This window comes from Castor canadensis, chromosome 2, assembly GCF_047511655.1.
Source record: "Castor canadensis chromosome 2, mCasCan1.hap1v2, whole genome shotgun sequence".
In the NCBI taxonomy this organism is placed as follows: Eukaryota; Metazoa; Chordata; class Mammalia; order Rodentia; family Castoridae; genus Castor; species Castor canadensis.
The window spans coordinates 17,730,905-17,744,210 of NC_133387.1; the positions used below are offsets into that span (position 1 = coordinate 17,730,905).

Here is a 13,306-nt window from a genome sequence, read left to right on the forward strand (position 1 = left end):
GCTTCTTGGAGTTGTTTCAAAGTTTCAGGCCTTATTTTAAGGTCTTTGATATATACTTTGAGTTGATTTTGGTACAGGGTGAAAGACAGGGATCTAGTTTCAATCTTCTGATGTGGATACCCCAGTTTTCCCAGCAGCATTTGTTTAAGAGGCTATCTTTTCTCCATTACATGTTTTGAGCTCCTTTGTCGCAGATCTATAGATGCATAGGTTTATGTCTGGGTCTTCTATTCTGATCCATTGGTCTTCCTGTCTGTTTTTGTGCTAATAGCGTGCTGTTTTTATTGTTATTGATCTGTAGTATATTTTGAAGTCAGGTATTGTGATGCCCCCAGCATTGGACTTTTTGCTCAGAATTGCTGTGGCTATTCGAATGACATGAAACCCTTTTGAAATATACACGTCCTTAGAGTGAGATATAGCTGGTTCTCTTGTGATGCTGTCTTATAAATGGCCAAGTACTCATCCCCAACCAGATTTCATATTAAGTCTAAGCCACGTTTACCCATTATACCACCATTTCATACCAGGACTAGAAAGTACTAGAACTTGCATTGGTTCATATACATGTTTAATTTGGTCTGTTATGCAAATAAAAATTAACATAGGTGATTTGATAGTTATACTTTTATTTCTCCTTTTCTTCTTTACTCTTTCCAGACTTCCTGACATGTATTATTTAGCAATAACTATGATATATCAATTTCTTATTAAGAGTCATGTACGATGCTACATACATCTCTCATATACCTCCCCCTACTTCATAGTGAATTAATCATCTGAAGTGCTCTGGGCTTGTTTCTGCCTCTGTAAAGTACAAATAATATTAATAATAACTACTCAGAGAATTGTTTGATGAGTAAATGAATCAATGCAGGTAAAACACTTAGAATAGATTTTGGCACTTGGTAGACATCATTACATGTTGTGTTATTAAAGTCATCACCATCATCATCTCACATTTGGTTCCATTATCATCCTAGATCCACAGATAAGAAAATTGAAGCTTAGAGTTATATTACTTGCCTAATATTGCAAAGAAAACATGGAAACCCTGAGATTCATTCTCAGGTTTTCTGATGCCAAAGCCCAGGCATTTAACTACTGCCTTACACAGCGAAAACATTCTTAACATTTCTAGATTATTTTTAGGCTGATCATCTAATTCTAAATATGCCCTAATTGGAGCACTCCGAGCAGTCGCACAAACAATCTCATATGAAGTCTCCCTTGCCATTATTGTCCTATCAGTAATGCTTATAAACGGATCATTCACCATATTCTCACTAATCACAACACAAGAACATATCTGACTCATTGTTTTTGAACTGTTTAACAGTTCAAAAATATTTATTTGAACCTTTTTGTGTATTAGATAAAGTGTAAGCTCTTGAGAAACAATAGTGGAAAGTAAACAACAGACCAAAATCTCTGCCTTTGTGAGGTCTTATAAATTTCAGTGATTTACTGGTATATTGGGACTGATAGGAAAAATAAGGCTTGCACACACAGGCACTCAAGAACTAAACACAAACCTTGTCACATGCTTATACAATATAAACAGGCATACTCACCTGTAGGAACCTTTACCCCATTTACCTTTCTTTGTTTAGTTCCTTTTATCTTACTTTTTGTCTATTGTTGCTATTTTTGACTATTTCCCACTCCACCAGGTCCAGCTGATGTCCATATGCTGAGAGTGTGAGAAGTCAAGAGTGGGAAGAAGTGGCAGCACAGAGCAGACAGAGAACTTTGTTTAGGAAGCCCAATGCCAATGGTGTCAGAGCTGTGTTGGTGTGAGGGAAAGGCCAACAGGCATGAAGGGTTGCCTCTTATAACCTTGGGAGTACTAAAGGCTACCTTCATAGGCCATGGCTCTACATCAGACCCACCAGCTGTGGGAAAACAGGTGTGATGCTGTGTCTTCTTGCAGAAGGGTCAGGAGGTGGTGTCCAGGCATCGACCCGATCTGATCCAGACTCTCAACCTGGATCTGATGAGGAAAGAAGCCATTCAGCTGAGGTGGCCCTGGACTGTGCCCACACATTCTCTATATGTCAAATAGTGGCCTAGAGGGACAGTGTTGTCCTGGATAGACCTCTGTTAGTTTAACTCCAGATATAAAGTAGCCCCAAATCCACTAGAACTTGAATTCATCCTGTTCTTACTTTTCATCAGTTGCTCCCTATGAAAATAAAGTAGGAACAGGGAGCAATGAAAGAGAACAGGCTTTGTTGTTTTCCAAGTACTGCATGTCTATACTTGGCTCCATTAGTTCTTACTCATATGACATGTAAAATTACTCAGCCTTCAAATCCAGTTTCCTCATCTGCAAAAAGAATAAAATCATACGATTATTTTATGACCATTGAGGAAAGTCAGTGGAACAATGACCCAGTAAAGATGGATTTTGTGTCTCACAATTGTAAAAGGAGTAGAATAAGTCACATGCTGACTGTGAATGCTTGACTCTCTGGTGCCTTTCTTTTCTGCAGGCTGTCAGACTGGTGGAACCCTGCCCTGCGGAAGCGCATGCTCAGTGACAGTGGGCTGGGAATGACCACTCCCCACTATGAGGACTCAGATATGAATGATCTCAGCCACTCTCGTGGGCTACAGTGAGTCCTGCTATTTTCCTGTGTGCCACTGTGTTGCTGGGAGAGGATTGTACCATACGCTGTTCACTAACTAGTAGGAGACATTCTCTTCAATGGTACTCAAGCTGCCTCATGTCTGTGTCACTCTGTGATTTGACATTTTATTCACCTTGCTCAGTTTTATCTATCTGAAGCTTCCAGATGAAGCATCATCTTTATTTATCTTAATCCTGAGCTATCTTGAGACTTTGCATGGGGAGCTCTAAACATTTTCTATTGTTTAATTCAGTGGAGTCTAGTGTTTGTCAGTCCTTTGCTTTCCTCATCATGCTAAATAGTCATGAATAGTTTGGAAATGATGACTCCTTTTTCATTTGTGTGACCATAAACAGTTTCCTTTATCTCAATTCCTGGGCTCAAACATAAGTACTTTGTGTAATATTGCCAAGTGGCTTTAATGACTAAAGTGAGTTGCTGCTTGTGTGTGGTTGCAGCCTCTGTGGATAAACAGATCAGCATAGTGGTATCCTTTCTTCTTATCTAGTCATGGTTGGAAAGTAGCATGCAGGTTGGAGTTTTGCAAAACCCCTTGTTCCTTCCTATTATTGCTTATACTCTCTCTACAACAAAATTACAAATAAGGGCAAAATAGTTTCTGCTGGGTATTGGGGGGGGGGAGAGGGAGGGGGCGGAGTGGGTGGTAAGGGAGGGGGTGGGGGCAGGGGGAAGAAATGAACCAAGCCTTGTATGCACATATGAATAATAAAAGAAAAATGAGAAAAAAAAAGAAAGGAAATTAAATAGGCATGTAAAAAAAAAAAAAAGAAAATAGGTACTGAACAAGAACTGATGTATTCTTTCCAAGTGCTCTTTGAGAAAAGGGCAGACTCACCTCTGAGTCAGATGGGTTAAGGTTAAGCAGGTAAGGGGATTGGAAGATATTGCTTTAGTTTCTGAATCAGAGTAACCTTTTCCAGTTTTTAGATTTACTGGTTTAAGAGAAACTCCCAAGTTGACTTAAAGACATGCACTTTTTTCAGTAACCTTAAATCCTAAGCCCAACAGGATGAAGATGAAGGACTGTCATATAAATAAAAATGGACTCTTTTGCCACTGGACTCTCCCACTAGGGAGACAGGGCAGGGAACAAAAGGACAATTGTGCTTATTATCAAAGTATCCAGACCGTTTTGCCTTAGCAGGTATCTGTTATCTGGTCAGCTGAGCAGGGAAGGGGGACTTTTATGATTGCAGAGCATTTCTTTTCAAACGAGATAATGTTATCCAGGATTAAACTATAATGTGTGGGATCTGATTTATGATTCCATTTGGATTCTAAGAAACGTGTTAGATGGCTCAGTCAATCATTTATTCAGCAAATCATTATTGGGTACCTGCAATGTCTGTGGATAGGCACTGGAGAGATAAATCTAAACAAGAAAAAAATATTGCCCCTGAAGAACTTATATTCAATGGGGGAAATCTTAAATACCGATTAGTGCAGTTCTCACCAGCAAGTGTTATAATGGATATATACAAAGAGTATTCTGGAAACAAGAGAAAATAGAACTTTTCTATTTCCCTTATAGTTTACTTTTTTTTCCTATATGGAAAGAATGAGCATTTAAAGAATTAATGAAAATAGCCCCAAAGGAAAAATAGGCATTTTAAGGACTCCTGTGCACATTTTATTCAACCAGGGCACGTGAGCAGATAAGTACCTGCTTTTCCTATTATGCAACTGGGAGTGTCCCACAAATAATTAAAAACACTCAATGACGGTTTGGGATCACTCTATTTGAAGTGTACCTAAGGGAATTCTTATGACTGAGAAATTATTGGGGCTATCCAAAACACCTAATAACACTTTAAACTGAAACTTGACCCTTTGAGTATAGTCTACAACTCTGAATCACTTTATCAAGAAGACAGCCCTGAAACTTGCCCCATTTCTGAAAGCTCAGATGTTCTGGGCTGAGGATAGGAGAAATAGCTTCATTTCCCTTTGGTCCTCAACTGTTTTCCCTCCTCAGTTTCTCATGGGAACATTAGGTTATAACCTGACCCTAATAAAAAGGGTAATTGTGCTTATTGTCAAAGTTCCAGGTTCTCAGCAAGAACACAGTTGACTGGGCAATGACTTGGGTTGTGGAATTATCCTTTGAGCATCACAATCAGATAAGAGGAAGAAAATTAATCTTCTTAGTGGGATGTGGGTTTTGCTGGGATGTGTCTTAGAGATGAAAACAGTACTGTCAAAACAGAGATTAGTCCCTGGCATCTGTTTCACCAAGATAGTTGAGTCTCATCCCTGCTTACATTTGACTGGTCTAAATCCTGCTCATCTTGAGTGATAAGTACAGCAGGGAAAAGTGAAGGATAGCTAACACATATCTTCTTTTCATCTTTTTCTCCTTGCCTTAACTCAAGTGGTTACCTTCTCTAGCCAAACACACAATAATATTCTGTCCCAATATATGTGCAAAGCATTTAATAAGATATTTTCATGTTCTTTTTATAGTCACTCCTCAAATAGTTATGCACATGGCCACACTAAACCACTTGGAGGAAATGGGGTCACATTTTCATTTCTAAGTTCACTTAGTAGAACATCTAGAATAGAATTTCCTATGCCCCAAATCTTATTTTGACCAACATTAAAAGAAAAGAAGATGTGCTCCCATAAATGTACTTTAATATTAAACATGCATTCTATTTAAAATGATGCTAGGAATTCTGGCCTTCCATTTTTATGAGTTCCAAATTTTGCCAATGATATGGTTCTAGGAAATAGTAATACTGTTAAGTGATTCTCTTTTTTTCATTTATAAAAATTTGAAGCTTTATGTATTCATGGTTGCAGAATATTAAGAATGTGAGGGAAACTCATGGGTCTTTCTTTAAGGCATCTGAGTTCCTCAGGTGGCCGAATGGTGCTTTGGTTACTCTGTGTCTTCAGTACATTGCACTATACCTGCCTCAGATAGTAGATGCTCAATAATCCTTCTTGGATGAACAGGTGAATGCTGGATATTAACAAAGTTGCCCCATCAAACCAAAATAAATAGGTGTCTATTTGTATTGCTATAGTAAATCTAGTGCTAATCACATAGCAACTGTAACAAAACTATATGTAAAGTGCTGGGTATTTTTGTTAAGCTCTGGAATCTATTTTTGTGTTTCAAACTTTAATATATATTTGACCTATGGAGATTACATATCAAAATAATTAAGACACACTAGAGTCCCTGACTTGAGGGAGATGTTAGTATTTCACAAGTGATGAGCATAGGAAGTTACCGGCACTGCTGATGAACTCATTGGTAGAATAGGGTGGTCAGACAGAGTTGTGTCAAGAAGTCTATCCCATGAGGTGCCTTCCATGTTGCATTTCTGGATACTCTGGGTTACTTCAATGTAGTTTAGCCCTTGAAGTAGTTTTGGATTTTCCTTGAATGGAGAAGGAAGTGACTTGGCACATCAAAAGTTTCCTCATGGAACAGAATCCTGGAACTTCTTGGGAATTGCTAACAAAAAGATACAAGGCAAATCTAAAGCAATAGCAAGTATAGGGGCCTCTTCTTGGGTTACTGAGTGGGTTAGGAATAGTGGATAGGGATTCTTGGGGAATGATCAGAATTTCCTTTAAAAACAAAACAAAGGTAATTTCTTCCACTTCCTCCCAACAACAGCACATTGGACAGTAAGGAAAGCTGGCTAGGTGACAGAACCTTTTGTGACAAAGCAACATCTAAAACTGGAAAAATAATAACTCCATCTCCCTCTGCATTTGGAAGTTAGACTGTTGTTAGGCCAATATGAAAATGGCCTGTTTGCAGTGGCAGTGGGACATGTGTGCACAACCTGTCTTACATCACCTAGGAGTAGCTCTGTGCTGGAGGCAGGGCCTTAACCATCTGTTTTTATACGGTTGTTTCTCTTTTTTCTAATCCAGTCACTGGATCTTCCTTAAGGACCTAATAGTGACTGATTGACATTGACTCATCAGTTTAATAAATGGAGGAGGGATTATAGGGTTGTGTGGACAATATCTAAGCTATGGCAGGTGGTCACAGATATAAGGGATATTATCTCTATAAAATTATGGTACTTCTTGAAGACCCAGTTTTTTTTTTTTTTTTCATTTTTCTTTTATTATTCATATGTGCATACAAGGCTTGGTTCATTTCTCCCCCCTGCCCCCACCCCCTGCCTTACCACCCACTCCGCCCCCTCCCGCTCCCCCCCTCAATACCCAGCAGAAACTATTTTGCCCTTATCTCTAATTTTGTTGTAGAGAGAGTATAAGCAATAATAGGAAGGAACAAGGGGTTTTGCTGGTTGAGATAAGGATAGCTATACAGGGCATTGACTCACATTGATTTCCTGTGTGTGGGTGTTACCTTCTAGGTTAATTCTTTTTGATCTAACCTTTTCTCTAGTTCCTGGTCCCCTTTTCCTATTGGCCTCAATTGCTTTAAGGTATCTGCTTTAGTTTCTCTGCGTTAAGGGCAACAAATGCTAGCTAGTTTTTTAGGTGTCTTACCTATCCTCACCCCTCCCTTGTGTGCTCTCGCTTTTATCATGTGCTCATAGTCCAATCCCCTTGTTGTGTTTGCCCTTGATCTAATGTCCACATATGAGGGAGAACATACGATTTTTGGTCTTTTGAGCCAGGCTAACCTCACTCAGAATGATGTTCTCCAATTCCATCCATTTACCAGCGAATGATAACATTTCGTTCTTCTTCATGGCTGCATAAAATTCCATTGTGTATAGATACCACATTTTCTTAATCCATTCATCAGTGCTGGGACATCTTGGCTGTTTCCATAACTTGGCTATTGTGAATAGTGCCGCAATAAACATGGATGTGCAGGTGCCTCTGGAGTAACAGTCTTTTGGGTATATCCCCAAGAGTGGTATTGCTGGATCAAATGGTAGATCGATGTCCATCTTTTTAAGTAGCCTCCAAATTTTTTTCCAGAGTGGTTGTACTAGTCTACATTCCCACCAACAGTGTAAAAGGGTTCCTTTTTCCCCGCATCCTCGCCAACACCTGTTGTTGGTGGTGTTGCTGATGATGGCTATTCTAACAGGGGTGAGGTGGAATCTTAGTGTGGTTTTAATTTGCATTTCCTTTATTGCTAGAGATGGTGAGCATTTTTTCATGTGTTTTCTGGCCATTTGAATTTCTTCTTTTGAGAAAGTTCTGTTTAGTTCACATGCCCATTTCTTTATTGGTTCATTAGTTTTGGGAGAATTTAGTTTTTTAAGTTCCCTGTATATTCTGGTTATCAGTCCTTTGTCTGATGTATAATTGGCAAATATTTTCTCCCACTCTGTGGGTGTTCTCTTCAGTTTAGAGACCATTTCTTTTGATGAACAGAAGCTTTTTAGTTTTATGAGGTCCCATTTATCTATGCTATCTCTTAGTTGCTGTGCTGCTGGGGTTTCATTGAGAAAGTTTTTACCTATACCTACTAACTCCAGAGTATTTCCTACTCTTTCTTGTATCAACTTAAGAGTTTGGGGTCTGATATTAAGATCCTTGATCCATTTTGAGTTAATCTTGGTATAGGGTGATATACATGGATCTAGTTTCAGTTTTTTGCAGACTGCTAACCAGTTTTCCCAGCAGTTTTTGTTGAAGAGGCTGCTATTTCTCCATCGTATATTTTTAGCTCCTTTGTCAAAGATAAGTTGCTCATAGTTGTGTGGCTTCATATCTGGATCCTCTATTCTGTTCCACTGGTCTTCATGTCTGTTTTTGTGCCAGTACCATGCTGTTTTTATTGTTATTGCTTTGTAATATAGTTTGAAGTCAGGTATTGTGATACCTCCTGCATTGTTCTTTTGACTGAGTATTGCCTTGGCTAAAGACCCAGTTTTTAAAAACTTACAGTAATAATAACCCTCTAGAGCATTGTGGGAAAAGGTACATTCTATTGGAAAAAATGAGCACAATTTCCCAGTACTCGTAACAATGACTTTTCTTTCCTTTCTGAAATAGGTAAAATAGCCAAGTTCTTCCCTAGAGTAGTCCGTTTTGTGGAGTCCAGGTACCTCAGGAAGTCCAAGTGACTAGGCTTCCGTAGCAGGATTGTGCAGTAGGAGGGAATGTAGAAAGTGTCTGCCAGGATTGAAGCTAAAAATTTGGTTTTGATTCTGACAGAGAAGCCAAGGTTTGTGCTGAATGTGACTTGGCAGCATGTACTTGTGACATGAAGTATTTCTACACATGAATCTTCTCTTCTGACCACTTGTCCTGGAGCCTTTCAAAGCCTGCCTCATCCTTCTTTCCTTGTGAGTGCCAATGAGGAATCAGCTCACTCTGTCCTTCCCAACTCCACAGGGAGGGGTAGAGCCCTTGGGAGACACAGGTAGGGAGGTTTCAGGGGAGCAGGGCAGCCCCCATAGGCCTCTGGGTTCTGGCTTCTTTCCATCATCCCTTTTGCCATGTTTCCCCAAAGTCCAGAGCTTTCCTGTTCAGAGGCCTGTTTTAAGCTTTCGACTGCCTTCTCACAACCTCTTTTCCTCAACTTCACATTTGCTTCCAAAGTAGCCTGTCAAGTCCATTGGCAGCTTTCTCAAACTTCCATCCAAACTCTTTTTTTCTCAATGTGTCTGCCTTAGGTGAATAATTGGGTCAAATGAATCTAAAGTATGAACAGATGATCATTTAAAAATCCTTCCAAAATAAACGTCCATACATCTCAAGATGCCACCAACCCAGGTGCAGTAACTCAGTCTTGTGCAGTAACTTCAGCATAGTCGGGCGTGGGATTAGGAAGGTGAGAGAGATGCCCAAATTGCCTCTGAAGATGGTGGAAGGGGATTATGAGTGTGGAATTTCCTCAAGGCATCCCTTGGACTCTGAACCCACAATCTAAGGAGACCAGGAGAAGTTCTATCACCACAGCATGGAGAAATTAGTTATTTAGAAATCAGGAAGATGGAGTTCTTTTTGGATCTTGTGCTAACCACCATGCTTATCAACAAGAAGCCTTGTCCTGGTTTTTTCCAGCACTGGGTTTGATGATAGCAGTTGCCTTAGAATTCCTCAAAAGTGGAGAGGAGATGTTCTAAAGATCTGCACTGAAGAATGGAATTGAGCTCACAGCAGTGCTTCATATTCAAACATTGAATTAATTCAGCTCTCCCAGAGGGAGAGTGGGGAGAAGACACTTTCATTGCTTGTTCTCATGTAACTGACAATTTTGCATTTTCATTTTCTTATTTTCTCACAGAGATCCTTTATTGTTTGTTGGTTGTGATATATTACTGTGAAACTTGCTGTCTTTGAATACTGACGGACTGGGAGGAAATAGGCACTCTTTAATCCTGCTCTCCCTTCCCCTCCGCCCCACCAACGTGTTAGGAATACAAGCACTTTCTCCTTAGAAGAGGATGGTTTGGGAGGAGACATCAACAGAAAAAGCTTCTGGAATATTTTACAGTTGTCCTCAGACAGGCACTAAAGCAGTTTCCAATTCTATGTATTTTTCCTTCCATTTTCTAAAACTTGGTTTGGAGTTCTTATTTGAACTTCATAAAAATAATTAGGTTGGGTCAATCCCGTCTCAATGACCATGGCAACACAAGGTTGATACTGCGTAACTTGAATCACGAATATGTGAGAGGGTCTTTCTTATAAGCTTCATGTGTTAACCCTGAAGGTAGCACTCACATGATTTGCCTTCACAATGCAGAGCTTCGTGTTTCAATGTATGCTTTTGAAAACATCAGGGTGGACCTGGTGGCACATTCCTGTAATCATGGCTATTTGAGAGGTGGCTATAGGAGGATCTCGGCCCAAGGCTGGCCCAGACAGAAGCGTGGGACTCTCTTTGGGAAAAAAGTTAAAAGCAAAAGTTCTTGCATGGCTCAAGTGGTAGAGCACTTACTTGTCTAGCAAGCATGCAGTCTAAAATTCAATCTCCAGTATCACAAAAAAGTGCACATCCACGAACTCCAAACGGATTTTGTCTCAACTGGAGCTGTTGGTCATGGGTCCCCAAGCCACTAGACTAAATCCAGGGGCTTGTTTTGGGGTTTTTCCTGAAGAATACTCCTGACTGTCTCTCTGTGGCTATGTCTCCTTTGCTTGGATTTTAGAAGCATATGCTTCTATTCCTTTACTCCTTCTGTAGAAAGGAGGCTGACAAGCTTGTAGAAAAGGCTGGTTTCTAAAGTGAAGCCTCACAGATTCAAAATGCTACTATCTAGAGAGGGGTCAGATGCTTGTGTTAAATAACCTGATAAAGTATTAGCTTCTTCAACTCCATCTCCTTTTTTTACATATTTCTTTTCTGGGTCCACTGCCCAATTCTTCCCATTCTCATCTCTTTACCTATAGACTTCAAAGAAATTCCTTTCCCCTCATTTTGTTGGTGTTCTTAGGAATTAACAGTAGATGGCAGTAAAATTTCAAACTCATAGGGCATTCCAGGGACTTGCTCAGCAAACTGATAAAAAGCATATTGAGAGAAAGCAGATTATACAAGCTAGTGGTGGAGTGGTGCAATTTTCTGAAAGTCAAATATACCTAAATACAGGACGCTATTTTAAAAATAATATATTTCGAGTAAAGCTCACAGGAGGCTTGTCTTTAACACAGAGAGTGTTAAAGACTATAGAGGTAATAAGAAAGAGAATTAGTGGAAATTGCTTCAAATGAAGAACTCACCAAACAGCCTTTGTGATCTGCATTCTGGGATTTGCTTCCTTACCTCCACACAAGTGGCCATCTCTGTCTGTCCTTTGTTCTTCCTGTGCCCCTCCCCTATGTTGGTGGTGAATGTTACCTTTGAGACTGTTTGGCATTTCCTGAATGGGTTTGTGACCACTTGAATAGAGAGTGTGTTTGTCATTCTCTCATTTCAATGCCACTTTGTGTGGCTGCTGTAACTTTCATCTCTCTCACTCGTTCTTGCCTGCTCTCTTTTACTGTCTGTGCTTTGTTCATTGTCTTAAGAGAAACATTGATAATCAGAGGGAAGAAAGGCAAACAAGGAGAGGCTTATGTACTTGATGGAGATTCTCAGTGCCAAGGGATTTCTGGTTCTATTTTACCTAATTAGAGGAGCTTTGGGGATAAAGTGATGGTGGCAAGGATGTCACTTAGATCCATGATCTTGCTATTTCTCCCTCAAGCCTTCAAATGATGTCATAAGCCTGGTGTATCAGTTCTCCAGGGATAGGCAATACACACCCTTGAAGGAAGCTGAGGAAAGTTGTTGCCCAGAGACAATCATCTGTAGCCATGCTTTCAAAGCACATTCGATCACCCTTTGGCTTACTTGACCTGAAGGAAGTTTTTTGTCTATCTGGAGTTTCAGGACACAAAATGAATTTGTACTTCACCCCTTCAAGATAAAACACAATGATACAAAGATGGTGCAGTGATATGGATTCTTGAAATGTGCCTGGATGCAGTGTCCAACTGGGAAATGGGTTCTCACATGGAATTTCCCAGAGAACCTGCATACTGTCTCAAGTGGGAGCAAGGTGTAGAGACCTGAATGTTCCTGCATGTTCTCCATGGGAACAAGAATGCTAGCATGTGATGAACCATCAGAAGTATAAATTTTACCAAAGAGGAAGAAGAACAGAGGAGAAGAGCATGTGAAGCTCTCAGGGTTGTGAATAGAAGAAGGAAAAAGAAACAAAAGAAAAAATGTTTGACGGTAGAAAGAGTAATCATACTTGACAAAAGCTAGATAACAGAGGCTTTTCCTTTTTCCCCTAGTATGGTGGGGGATCACCCAAGCTTGTGGAAAATGCTATATGTGCTGTGGCCCTCATCCCAAAAACTAGAAGGTAAAGAGGAAAGGCAGACGTTAAAAAGGAGCATTAATGAAATACAGCATACAGTTGCTTTCAGCTTGTCCCCCTGTACACTCTGCCTTGCTCCCAACAACAACTTCTCAACTAAGGAACTGTGTATTACTTGCACTATGCCAAGCAGAGTGTAAAGGTGATGTTCTCCCTAACTCACCATAGCATTCCTCCTTTGTTTTGTATTAAAATTCCACGATGGTACCCAGGAATGAAGGCACTTTGTTCCTTAAGTTAAGCTGTGAGTCAGTATGAATATCTTATAGCTCCCTATCCCATGTATAGACCATTGTCTGAGAGAAATATTCCATTCCTGAACACCTTCAGAATATGAATTTCTGCACCTATGTCTCAGACTCTGTCTTTAGGGCAAGTTCACTTCTAGGTGGTGGTCCTGTCCCTTTGCCTGTGCCCCATCAGGTGATGGCTTAGATGTGCTAAATGGAGATTTTATGTATTGGGGGCATTAGGAAGGAAGGTAAATATACTCTTGTGGATGATTATTTCCAAAAAGTAGTAGACTCGATGGATGTGTCTACATAATTCATGCAGTTTATCCTGTGTCTTTTGGAAAGACTCTAAGAGGTACAATCTATTGACATTCTGTCTACCTTCAAGAAAGGAGATGATGTAATCATTTTGAGGAAGAGCCAAGTAGGAAAGCCATGAGTGTTGTTGAATTAAAAGACATGAGATGAAAAGCAAAAGCCTCCATAGATGCTTTCAGAAAGTAGAATTAGAACAGTATTATTTAAATAGAAATAATATTACAGCAGGACAAGTTCATAAATTTAGAGTACCTTGTAGCAATTACCAAGAAAATGTGTGTATAACCTGTTACCATGAACCTATTGCAAAACATTATTCCAG

At 39.8% G+C, this 13,306-nt stretch overlaps 1 protein-coding gene across 8 annotated transcripts in view; it reads left to right on the top strand.

Moving 5' to 3' along the window:
* Nucleotides 1-13,306, top strand: part of Dgki (diacylglycerol kinase iota) — a 444,865-nt gene that overhangs the window by 381,581 nt on the left and 49,978 nt on the right. For 7 of the 8 annotated variants that reach the window (XM_074062275.1, XM_074062281.1, XM_074062280.1 and 4 more), the window contains one exon: nucleotides 2,496-2,618. In XM_074062275.1, the coding sequence (XP_073918376.1) occupies nucleotides 2,496-2,618 (123 nt within the window). Of the gene's footprint in view, nucleotides 1-1,673; nucleotides 1,864-2,495; nucleotides 2,619-13,306 lie in introns of those variants that run through there. The other variant, XM_074062290.1, reaches the window with a different exon arrangement.